Below are 13,422 nucleotides of genomic sequence, written 5' to 3'. Positions count from 1 at the left end.
TTTAGTTCTTTACATGTGACGAGTAAATTGTACTTAATCATAAGTTACAATGAGACACATATGCCTAAATAACTTGCTAAAAATACAACAAACCAAGAATTAATACAGATGTTTAACAATGCGTTTATAAGTAAAGAAGAAACTCTTCCCAACCAATGTACTTTCGTATAAACATATGATTAATCATTAGATTTGTTACCCACATGAGAACAAGTTTGTTCCTACATACCATACCACAAATGAAAAGCTTTTGATTATTCTAATCCAAAAGTAAACCACCTCTTAATAATCTACTAAACAGGTTGCCCACAGGTTATGACTTTTTTACATTCCATGAGAAATTTGTGTATGTATTATTATAATATGAGTGATGCTATTCACACATTCTTTTTTGTCTTTTACACTCTTTTTAATTTTCGATCATTGATTCGAACGAATTGAAGTACATAATTTAACAAATAATATGTGTATAGATAACACTCCTTGTTAATATATGTTTACATGTTGTATATTTGTGTTCAACTTCTCAGAATCTGACCAGCCATGTGAGAACCATGCAAACTCGGAATGTGGACTTCGCAGCCTCTGTGCGTTATAGTGTACGGGTTTTAAGGATTAAATTACAGACCCTATAATCATGGGGGGTCAGAACTAGCCATGTTCATCACATGAGAGAAAGAGTAACTTGGTTTTAAATGTTAAAGAACTCAGATCCTGAGCCTAAGGATCAAATGATCCGGGCTGTTTAAATTTGATCCAACGGCTACAAACATAGGACCTTCCAAAAAGTTATAATTGTAGCCGTTTGATTAAATTTCAACAACCCTGATCATTTGATCCTTAGGCTCATGATCATTAGATCTGGACAGGATTTGAGTTCAACGTTGAACAAGGCCAAGAGGGGAAAAGGGGTGGTAAAATTTCCACGATCCTGGTTATTAATTGACCCTTTTACTTACCTTTTATCCAATCCTTTGTTGGAGAGAAAGACTTATGTGGAATGCGTTTGTCGCAATCTGCATTCCAGTTAAATAGTATAAGGAGATGATTTTTATACACGATTTTTATCTTCTCATACATTTTTTTTTTGTCATAAAAGAAGTTAAAAATGTGTGTACTTATCATTTCCCATTACATATTGCTATGTATGATTTTTTCTTCACATGAGACGCATTAATAACAAGGAATGCAATGTGTTAATGAACTAGATTCATGTATGTTGCTCTCTTGCTAAAGTATGCTCTGGGCAGTCAAATTTGTTTTTCTTTCACTAGATTTTGTAATCCTTCCTTGTAGCCTGTAGGTTATAAATTTTGTTTGTTTTTTTTGTTCTAATTGTCACTCTGCAACGTCCAGCCCTAGAAAGTGTTTAAATTTGTGTAAAAAATGTAACAAAAAACTATGGGACTGGATTGGATTCCACTGGATTCGACTGTACAAAATTTAGAGGAGGAACTGAGTCCTGAATGGTATTATGGAAGCTGGCAGTAGAGCAGATTGCAGAGCCTAAAAGGATATCAGTTATTCAGACATATGCAGAAGAACCCTAAAGATAATATGGGGTGATATGTAGTAGGATGGTGAGGTCCATCGCGTACTTTGTCATGGAGCTGCATGGGCACGTCACAGCCACATGATAGTCGAAGTTTTTTGGGGGGAAGTTGGGTTTTGGAGATGTGGACTTCTCCTTTTTTCTGAAAGCTAGAAGAAGCCATTTTTCCATATCTCATCATCTCTTATCTACATATCTGTTTCAGCCTCTGCGCCTCTTATCTATGTTTCTTGAAATTAGGCTTTCTAGTATACTCCAGATACTCTATTCTAAAATTCTTAACCGTTAGAACCTTGTTTAACAACACATTGACCAAAATTTAATTATTAAAAATCAAGAACTATGAGATATTTCATTGCAACGTAAAATTTTCGCAATGTCACCCATACCTAATAATGTGTGCTGGTACAAAACTGATTAATTATTAAGACTCTATTATTTTTGGTTTTTTCTTAATTGAAACCAGTGCAGGCTATGCAACAATGCTGCTTAATGTAACCATCAAGAACTTGAATTATGTATTTGATCAGATCAGTACTACTTATCCTCTTTTCAGTACAATCCAATTCACTTGATAGTATCAAGGAGGAATCCTATGTAATGGAATTATGGTTTGTATTTTTTGGGATTAATGAAATGGGCTGGGAATTTAAATTGCATCTAAGCATAAATGTTAAGGAGACTCTTTAAAAGCGAGATTCTTAATGAATTCTTTATCACCTCACAGTTTAACGTCAATTTTTGGGTTAACATTATAAGCCATTGTGCAAAAAATATGAAGTGGCAGAAAATCGATAAAGAATTCTACTGTTAAAAGAATCTTCCTAACATTTCTCCTAACTAAATATGAGCCATATAAATTTGTTAGTCAAACAATGGATTGGCACATTTATTTGAGGAGGTATGGTCTACCGTCTGTCCTATTGTCTGTTTAGTATTCTTCCCGTTCTTTTTCAATTTAAAGTTTGTAAGCAATTATTTTTGCTTAGAGTAACTTAATAGAATGAATGCCGCTGCCCAGATGAGCATAGTTGTTTCGATCAAGTATTACATTAATTCTTGACTTGAAGATATGTTGAGGTTTCGGTATTCTGTTTGGGAAAGGGGACTCCAAACCATGACTATTCCGGAGATGATTTTATGAATGTATTTTTTACTTAAAACACAAAGTCTGACAAAATATAAACTTAATTAATGATTCATATTCACATTATGATGTCTTAGGCCTCATTCGTATAGAGAATTTAATTGGAATGGATACCCATAAATCCAAGCTATTTTGAGGGTAAAGGAGAATCATTTTTCATTTGAAGGTAGAGGGTTGAACATGAAGAAAACTTCTTCCGTCTAATCTTTCAATTTTGGGGAGGATCCTCGTTTTCACCTTATGCACTCTTCTATACCAATTGAGGCCTTAGGGCTGAAATATTGAAATGGATAACTCATAATATTGAAGGTGCGGTGAAGTAAAAAAAGAAGATACAATGAAGGTTTTTCATTAAGAGAGGATTAGAAGCGATAAGTTATAAGGATGTACTCATTTATACATCAGAAATGATAAGTTTCATTCACAAGTAATCTATCTTTTTCCTTTAACTTGTTCACAATTTCGTCATTCAACATACTTTGAATAAATTAAGTTATTGATGCGATCCTAGACACCAGACGAGCCTAAGTAATTGGAAATTGTTTCACGAACTATTTCAGTATTTCCATGAGCAATTAATATCTGTCAAAATTTGCAGCAATAATAGAGAGTATAGTACTCGAGGCCACTTGGTTTTACCAATAAGATAAATTTAAAGCCATTGATGAAGGGTGCAGGGAAACTTGGAATTATAAGCTTTCGTTCGATCGTGTGATCCTCCTCCCTCAGACGTAAACAGTATGGTTTTGATGAATTAACTAAGGGAAAGTGCAGACACAGTAATCGTTAGTACCAGTATGTCAGACCTATTCGAAGGACAGATAGAGATTGCTTCGTTTCTCAAGAAGGGTTGAGACATCTCTCCCTCTCAAAGTCACGTCCCCCTACATGTTTCACTTAACCAGAAAACCGCTTCAAACCCACGTTTTGATTTTGCTCCAATTCTTCAACCATTCACCAATGTCATGTTTCACATTGCGCCATTCATAGTTTGAATTCTGTTATCATCTCTGTTGATTATCGAAACTATTGTGCCATGTTGATTGTTCTTTTCGGACTTGGATTCGTTCGTTTTTTCTGACTATGTTATCCGTTTTTAATTTTGATCAGTTAGTGTTAGATGTAGCGTGGTTGGTACTGAATGTGCTGTATAAAAAAGATATCAAATCCAACTTCCAATCACAAACACAAAATGATTTTGTAACTATCATGTTGTAACTTCTTGGTAAATGCCATAAAAGAGTTTCGCTATGCTGATTGTTCTTCTCAAACTTGAATTTGTTCCTTGTTTTTATAATATATCCGTTTTAAACTTTGATCAGTTAGCGGCGAATGTAGTGTAGTTAATGCTGAATGTGTTGTATATCTACTTTACATATATAAAGTTATAATATATAGCTTTCAGTTACAACTAGATTACAAGATAATGTAACTTGTACAAATAATTTCATACAAAAACTAAAAACAAGTTGGCACATGATCATGATGGATTTGATAATTGATCCTAGACTTCCATTGGACTCGGAGAATGGTTGCTAGATGTCTTTTGGATGTGTTTGGATAGTCCTTTTTTCTTTTGTTTGCTCAATGGGATTGGATAATGTTTAAGCTAGCTAGGTCTGATTGGATTGGATTAGATGGTGATGTGTTTGGAGGGTACATAAAAACTGTCTGAATAATTAGCAAAAGGACCAGTAAACCACATGCCTTGTAAACTTATACATTGTTGGTCTCTCACCTTGGATTCCTTCTCCTTCCTATTCCTAATGTGTTGGGGAAAAGGGCTGATGAATTTCCTCATGGCTTAGTTGTTAATTTGTCCTCAACCTCATTGTCCAGTCATTGTTTTCATTCCTCATGGCTTAGTTGTTATTTATATATATATATATATATATATATACACACACACTGAAGAGATTCTTTCAAAAATGATATTCTTTTCTAATTCTTTATCACATTACTTTTTTTTTGGCACAATATTTACAACGATGATAATGAAATTAACGTTAATTATGAGGTGATATGAATCCATGAAGAATCTCACTTTAACAAAGCATGCTTAGCATTTCTCTAAATATATTGGATTTTTTTACTTTTTCTTCGTTCAATTGAATGTCTTGTTTCTTGGATCTTGTGTTGGTTATATTTTTAACTTTATGAAATGGTGATATATAGCAATGATATGTAGCTCCAAGAACAAATGTTGGCAGTTTTGACTTTTCAGTCCTTTTTTTTTTCTTTTTGACAAATTCAAGGAGTCAGTCAAAGAGATTTAAAAAAAAAAATTAATGAAAAAAATTTGAAAATTTTGAGTTTTAACGATAAGGATAAAATAAATGGTAAAATGAATAGTACTATGATTGATTTTTTAGTGTAAAAATATGATTTTTCGTTAAAATGAATAGTACCGAAAGCTTTTCCTTAAAGTTCCCATTTTTTAATCATCAACTATATACTGTTATGAATTATTATTAGGGAATTATTATTATGTAATTAGTCATTTAATGGGAGAAAATAAACACATAGTTTGCTGTACCTAAAATTAAATCACTCGTAAATTCAAGCTGTTGAATGAACAAAACTGAGAAATTTGTCCAATTTAAGACATAATGAATTACTCATTAAGTAAAATTTCATTTCCAATTCCCACAAAATGGTAGGATTATAAGAGTTAAGTTTTTTTTTCTTTTTTCATTTCTAATCCCTTCTTTTTTCATGATTGTAAACAAATATAGAGAAAAGAAACATAACACCTTGCAATCAGAGACACCAAATAATATTTCCAATCGAGAAATGTAATGAGAATCTCTCAAAGCGGAACTTGCTATGTAATTTTTTGCCACCTCATATTTTAATGTTAATTTCTGTACTAATATTATAAAATATTATACCGAAAACATAAGTAGTAGAGAGTACGAAGAATCTCACTATTGAAAGAGTCTCTATAACATTTCTCTTTCCAATAAAATGAGAAATATAAAATAATAAGTACACAACTTTAAGAGTAAATAGTAAGTTGAACGCCGGATCTCTTCCACCAAAGTCTTTCAATCAATTAATCTGCAATGAAATTTGATCAAACGACTAAAATTATTATAATTTTTAAAGAAATCTCCTATTTATAATCATTGAATTAAATTTTAAAAATCTAAATTAATTGATTGGTGGGTTTTGATCTCTTCCCAAGTGGAACATTGAAGCAAAGCATGTCAGAAGGGAAGAGGTTTTGAAGCACGCACGATGGCATGATGCGTTGCATTTGAGGGAAATGAGGAGGCTGACTCGCTGAGGGAAGGCACGTGATGCCCATTATATTATAATAATATTAACATGGGAAGTATTGGTGACTTTCTGAATTTTAAATTCTGACCCAACATCTTATATATTATAATTTACAAAACAATCTGACTAATAAAAGGTCAAATCTAAATCTTGTTCACACTACACACTTCACACACACAGATGCACCCAAAAAGGCTTTAACGAAAGGTATTCCATTTTGAAAAAAAATGGATTAGTTGCGGAGCTTACGATACATTAAATTTTAATTATTTTAATTGTTTATTTTTTAAGTTGTACTTTATAGATTATTTTTGTAAAATATTAATCGTGGTAAAATTGTTAAAAAATCTAATTGAAGGCGCTATGTTTTAAAAAATATTTAAATTTCATCGTGACAAATAATTAAGGAAATGGGTTCGGATTGAATGAAAATTTTGTAAGGATCTATAATTGAGACTTACAAATAGACGATTCAGATCGTTAAATTTTGATGTGAAGTGAATCGAACAACTAATCCTTAATTTTTTTTTGAAAAAATGAAGATGTCTTCCTTTAAGTGGCTTGTATATATGTTACATACAATGAGATGTTTAGAGAGACATATGAAGGGAATAACCATAATGGGATTGAAATTATGGATTAATTAGTGCTGGATTAAGCTCACCAAATACTTAACCAGAACCCACTAAATGATGTTCTTCGGCTCAGATTAGTGGCTCATATAAATAATGAAATGGTGGAATGCTCATACAGTCATACTGCACCTCTTTGTTTTATTTTATTTCTTTCCTAAAGTGTAAAGTGTGACTGAAGACAGAAATGAGTGGTTTTTTTCATTTCTATTTTTCTGATACAAGCGATCATCTCGGGTGCAACGGATAAATGCTATTAATCATGTGAGTTGTAAACCTTTTAAATTAGAAATGACTCGTAACTTTTGGCACTAACCGTCTAAAATAGATTTTTTTTTCATTATACAAGCGATATTGCAAAATGACGGAGTCAAATACAGAATGTCGAGTGCATGAGTAAATATTATTAATCACGTGAACTACAAGGCGTTATATCATAAATGGATCTTAAAACAAGCGTTCCAGCACTAGTTTTGAACAAGAGGTGCTCTTCATGCTGATTTAAGGCAGTTGGGCCTGGCTTGGACTTGTAGCCCCAACTATTTCTTGTAGCCCAACCCAAGTGCATGCCCATGGCCCATGATAGAGTATTATTACTCTATCAAACCCTATCAAGAACTAAAATGTGCTGAATGACGTCTTCACAAATTTTCACTGGGGCCAATCAGAATAAGTGTGCTCAAATCATGAGTCATTAGATTCTCAGAAAATGATTTTCGCACTCATTTTTCCATTACTTGAACTTCCTTTTTAATCGGATTGAATAAATCAAAAGAGAATTAAAGAGCATATATAAAAGGAGAAGCGCATAAAGTAAAAACGAGACTCCGAAAATCATTTCTAGATTCTTAACCTAGAACATATTGTCTTCATCAAGAAATCTCATAGGCATGATCAATGTCATAAACTTCAACTCCATTACTCAAGTTTTATATTCAATATTTCAACTTGGATTTCAAGCTCAATTATTGAATGTAATTATTGGTTTAGTCATTAATTCCACTGGCTTTTTGAAACTCCTAATTATAAACTCATCAAATTTAATTTTTGGGTTTATGTATTGTTGGGAACAAACTTGAGTAATCTAGTTTTAAAATGCTAACTCAAGTTGAACAAGTGGGGTCATGTTTAGGGTTGGACAATGAGAGTGGAGACCACCAACACCAACACAACATATTACATATATAAACCATATGCATTTGACATATTTGACAAACACAAACAGACTCATTTAGAAGTGCTTTTAAAATGACAGAAATCACTCTTAGAGAAAATACTTTTGGATTTGGTTTAGAAGTTAAAACTCAAAAGTAATAACATAAGCAAACGAAAGCAATCCATTGAGTGATCAGTTTGGTTTGGTCTGGTCTGGTCAGGTTAGTTCCCTTCCTAAGAAATTCAATTGCTTGGACAAACTGAGAACAGAGCTTAGCATGAGAGGATCAAGGTAGGAGCTAGAGAACATTAAGTTTAGCAAATGAAAGTGTTTACATTGTCCTTGATGGTGAAAGAGGGTTCAAAGAGATCTTGATGGTGAATGAGTTTTGACTATGACGATGGAAGGGCGAGAGCTTGAGGTTTATAGCTTACAACGACTTGAATTTTATCCAAGTGAAAACTTGAAGGTATGACATGAGGTTTAATGCTTGAGGATATGACATGATCTAAGATTTCAAATAGAAGTGAAAACTTGGAAGAATACTTGTATCTGGATGAAGGTTCCCTACGTGGTCTCAAGGGGAAAAATACAGTCCAAGTTTCCAGCTTTTCATGTTTGCGTATATCCACAGAGATGCATTCAAAGGAAAGAAAAATGGGGCTGTTTTCGGATTTGAGGTAACCCTATCGACAGACATTGCAGAGAGCAGTAGGGATGGAATGACACATGCTGAAAAAGAACCCACTAAACACCCCAAGTTTTCAAGATATATCTCTTAATGTGTACCTCGTTAAAACTAGTACAGAAAGGATGAAGGAAAACAGGGTTTCTACTTCCAGTCACCTTCATTCTCGATCTACATTTAAATATTAAAGAAAGGAAGAAAAAATTTCATCCGAACTTAAGTGCAATGCTCAATCATGTTTAAAGATCTGAAGTCAAAATTCTAAAGAATGATATAAGATTAGAAAAGCTGACAAATGATTACAACCCTGATAACTATCTGTCATCCTAAATCCTGTAACTATGACCCAGTACGGGCCATACCCTTTTCCTACACCCTCTTCTTATCATATCCCTCTCTGGGACCCTTCAAAAAATGTGTATATTTCTGTGTTCTTACTACACAGGGAAAAACGAAAGAATGATATCATCAGGTAATGGAAGGATGCGCGTACCCAAAAATAACTCCTCAGTTGATCCACTTCAAGAGCAAACAACGCAATGCAAGGCTACTAATCATCAGATTCCACCGTCGGAGTTTTTGAGCAGCTGTCCATCTGGTGGAGTTCTAGCAATTTGGTTTCTGGATTGCAGAGCCCTGCATTAACAATAACACTATAAAACAATGTACGCTTACATATGAACGTGAAATGTCCAATCCAGTTAAACCTTTTTCAAGTAACTGCTCAACACTTACTTTCAGTTTTCATTTTCTCATTCCAAGATATAAACCTTTGTGGTTTATTTAAAACCACTCCTAGTTTTTATATAAGAGTTTTCCTTTTCAAGACAGAATATTATTCCCTATGACTTTTTCATTCATTCCTAAGTTAAATCATGTGGCTTTGAAGGCCGATAAAAGATCTGGGACAACGGGATATGAAATACAATACTTCTTGAAGTCCAAAACCTATTCGGTTGTATTAAAATGGGTCTCTGCATAAGAGAACTTTTTTATGTCTTTGAACACCGATCTCGAATGCAATTTTAGAATATGGCGTTTGATTACCGGAGATTACTAAAACAGTCTCTAAAATTTATTAAAGGAGAAGAAACACCAACCAGAGCACTTCGGAATATCCCACACAGCGATAGATGATGGTGTACACTCCTGTGAGCACAATGCTTTATTGTTCTCATGGTTAACATTCATTGCAAGCATCCATGCACCAATTGTGACATCCTCATTGCTAAACATTCGAAAACTGCAATTACACAGAAGATGGTACAAAATGAGCTACGTTACGGGGTAGGAAATTAGCAGAGATGTAAGGATCTATTCACATTGAATAATTTATTTTCTTGATATTTGAATTTAATGGGAAAAACACAAACCAAATAGCTTAAGATGAGTTAACTTAAGACAATCATGTCTTAGGATAGGATAATGAGAAGGTTACACAGCACGGATACTTCATGTTAAGTGATGCAAGGAAAATCCCAACTAGAATACTTTAACCGTGGGGGCAAGGGTTACATCATTGGAGGTGGTATCACAAGCATAAAACCACCTGATATTCAAGCTGCCTTTATGAGTCTCTCTTTAGTAACAATTGGAGTTGGACTAGGTTTATTAAGCCATGGACAATGACCTAGAAATGCTTTATGAAGAATGCTAATGACAAGAGGTACCATGACCACATAAACTTCACCCTGTCTTTATTTTAGTCGAACTAAGCATTTGCTAAAATACTTGTTAGCTTTAATGGCCAGAACTTTCTCCCAGAGGCACAAAAAGCCAATAAAACTCAACACTCGCCACTTCTTCACATATATACATCCCGACAAACAAATAAAGCCAAGGTTATAAGTCAAGATCCTACTGTCCTGCAAACCTATCAATCTCATAAACAATTAAACAACTAATAATGGAAACTGAGGCTGGATATGTTCAACCACCCAGGACTTCGCTCAAGTGATAATAGAGTGGTTAGATTTAAGAGGCACCCATTGTTCAGGAAAGTAAAAGAGTATGATACAACAGCAAGTACATAGACATGTACCATATACTAGTGTCTCCTAAATATCGTAGAACAACTTAAACTGGCCTCTCCATATGTGACCGAATAACATTACCAACACCCACCAATGGGATCAAAGAGGAATCATTCAAGAACTCCTCTTAAGCCTAAAGATAAAACAATAGAAGGCGAACTGAAAGCAGCCACCCCTTAACCTTCCCATCACTATGTACATGGTTATAAGTTTAACTGCTTCCAATGGATAAAATTGACAACTTAAACAACTTATGGGAAGTTGGCATTAAAAAGGGACATGTTCAGCCACCTGGGACTTGTCTCAAGGGATAATGGAGTGGTCATGCCTAGGGCTTAATTGTTACCAAGGGTAAAATAATCATACTGACACCAACTAACTAGATCAAAGAGAAAAGTGAAGATGAAACTTTCTCAATCATTCAAGATCTCTAATTAAGAGCATGGCATCAGCTTCCCACCATATATACATGGTAAGACTAAAAGAGACACCGAAAAACACATAATAACAAACAATAACTTTCCGGTGCATACATCTAAGGGCACATATCAACTAAATAAGCAAAGTTTGGTTGATGAGTTAAAACTTGCCTGTTGTTTCTAAGAGCAACCAAACTTGCAACAACATCAGCAGAAAGAGCATATATTGGACCATAGGCATGGAGAAAGTACTCGCTTCCAAGCAAATAGGAAAGTGGCTCATACCTGCAATACTTTCATCAATCAGATCATTTTACTGCTGGAAGAAAAGATAATTGAAAGTTCTGTTTATCTGTGAACCATTTTCACTTGGATGCAGGATAACTGGACACTTTACTTTCGGTTACACTTCCCCAAATGATTCCACAATAGTCTTAAATCAAGTAGTTGCACAGACTAATAAAGGCATAAAATATATATAAAAAAAAAAGCAGTTTAAGGATATCACTAGAGAAAAGACAACCAAATCATGAAAGAAACAGAACTAACCACTTAAGCTTCGGGTCTGTGAAGACTGGGCCCTTTTTCATGCACCCAAGGTATGTCTGAGAGTGAGAACGCTCTTTTGCCAAGAGCAGTGAAAGGCGATCTGAAAATATCAATGCAAAGTGATTGCATTACTCCAAAAAATCTCAGAATGAAATAACGTATTAGACACACTAAATATGATATGGATAATCTTTACAAATCTACGCACCTGGCCTTAAGTATATGTCGTCATCAGCTTTAACATAGAAGTCAGCATCATAAAGTGCATAGGCAGCTTTGAAGAAAGCCAACCTGCAATAGAAACAAACGACATTTTCATTTTGACACTTCAGTAATAAACTAGAGGCATGAAAGATGACCATAAGTATTCCAGAACTAACGTTTTGTAGGGGAGCTTACTATACTCCTCTTCAATATCCAATAGCAGGAAATCATCAAATTTAGCCACCTCTTTGGCGAGTTCCGCCATCTTTGCTTTATCCTTGGTTTTACCAATCACAAACCTGAAAGCCAAACCAGTGGCTTCTTCCAAGCTGCAACCCCACTTTTCCAATCAATACCAAACAACACAATCACAATTACCAAGCTTTCGACTTTTTCAAGCCACTCTAGCATATAACATCGTCTAAATCAAAGTTCAATATCAATAATCATTTTCCTAGGACCATAACTTGCAACAAACAATATATGCTGTTAAAATTGGGAAACTGACCGAAATGATCGTTTGGCAAATCTCAATTATTGAACTCATCAAATCAAATCTTGTCCACATATATTGATCAAATATTAACGACATTAGATACTGAAAAGTGATCATTTAAGCAATTGAGATTTGTAAATTGATCATTTCAGCCAATTTCACATATTTAAATAAAATTGATACCGTTGAAGGCCCAGTGCATCGGACGGCATCCAAGTCTTCCTCAAGGACTGTCTGCGACCCGTGGATTGGAACCCGGTTTGAATCCCCACAAAGCCCATCACTTTGTGCCTTTTGTTATCATCATTTCCATCTCCAACCCCCAAAACCAGACCGTTTTGAGTGCTGCTGCCGCCGCCACTTGTTTCCCAAACCACCTTCACCGATCTGGCGCTGCCGGTCAGGCAGTTGTACTGGCTCGGGCGAAGAACCGAGACGATTCCGACGATGAAACCGGAGAGTCCGATTACGAGGGAGAAGGCGACGATCAGGACGGTTGGTCTGATAGCGGAGGGAGGTTGGCGCGCGTGGAAGAACTTGGGGGATGAAGGCATCGTTTTGCAGCTTCAGAGAGGGAGAGAGAAACCCTAGAAGAAAATCTAGGGTTCTTGGGAGTGATCTGTTAGAGAAGGAATCCTCAATCGGAGAGACAAAGAGAGAGAGAGAGTGAGAGAGAGTGAGAGAGAGAGAGAGAGAGAAAGTTGCAGATGGTTTCCGTTTCTGGTCTTTACCGTTACTGGTCTGAAGTCCGGACTGCGGAGCTTGGTGATTTCCGTTTTTGAATCTTTTCATAACTCTGATTTTATTTCTTGCGTTTGGAAAATTGATAAATACATTTCCAATTTGGATTTTTTTTTTGTTAGTAAGTTAAATGTTAGATTAGCTATCGACGAGATTCGAACCACGTCGTTACGCAAAGGTGGGTATAACACATTTTCACCATTGTGGTAAATGGCCACTTTACGTTTTTTTGGTCAATTTAGTGATTTTTTTTTTTTGGGGGTCAATTTAGTGAAGTTAGTTAGGTACATACTTATGTCAGTTACCACTCTATCAAAGATGTACCACTCTATCAAAAATGTGCCTACCTAAGTTGGTCTTAAGTGACATAATACAAGGTCCTTGAAGGAACACAGCCTTTGGCTTTGATTTATAGGATTTATTATAAAGTCACAGGTACAAACATGAACTTTCAGGCTTTAACTAAAAGTCCGAAAGATCACACACTCTTGATCCAAACCAATCAACAAAATGCAAATATTAA

The 13,422-nt window shown here is 34.9% G+C and overlaps 1 protein-coding gene across 1 annotated transcript; it reads right to left on the bottom strand.

Moving 5' to 3' along the window:
* Positions 1 to 8,673: 8,673 nt before the first annotated feature.
* LOC126615011 (probable beta-1,3-galactosyltransferase 14) lies at positions 8,674 to 12,969 on the bottom strand. The gene is made up of 7 exons (XM_050282727.1): positions 12,342 to 12,969; positions 11,839 to 11,991; positions 11,667 to 11,749; positions 11,459 to 11,558; positions 11,081 to 11,194; positions 9,558 to 9,700; positions 8,674 to 9,093 (listed from the first exon to the last, which is right to left on the bottom strand). Exons 1-7 carry the CDS (start codon positions 12,710 to 12,712, stop codon positions 9,008 to 9,010), a joined length of 1,050 nt encoding a protein of 349 aa, XP_050138684.1. The 5' UTR covers positions 12,713 to 12,969; the 3' UTR covers positions 8,674 to 9,007.
* Between the last annotated feature and the right edge of the window lie 453 nt (positions 12,970 to 13,422).

This window comes from Malus sylvestris, chromosome 3 (assembly GCF_916048215.2).
Source record: "Malus sylvestris chromosome 3, drMalSylv7.2, whole genome shotgun sequence".
NCBI lineage: Eukaryota > Viridiplantae > Streptophyta > Magnoliopsida > Rosales > Rosaceae > Malus > Malus sylvestris.
The sequence above is the reverse complement of the archived record's forward strand: the minus strand, read 5'-3'. Positions and strand labels throughout refer to the sequence as shown.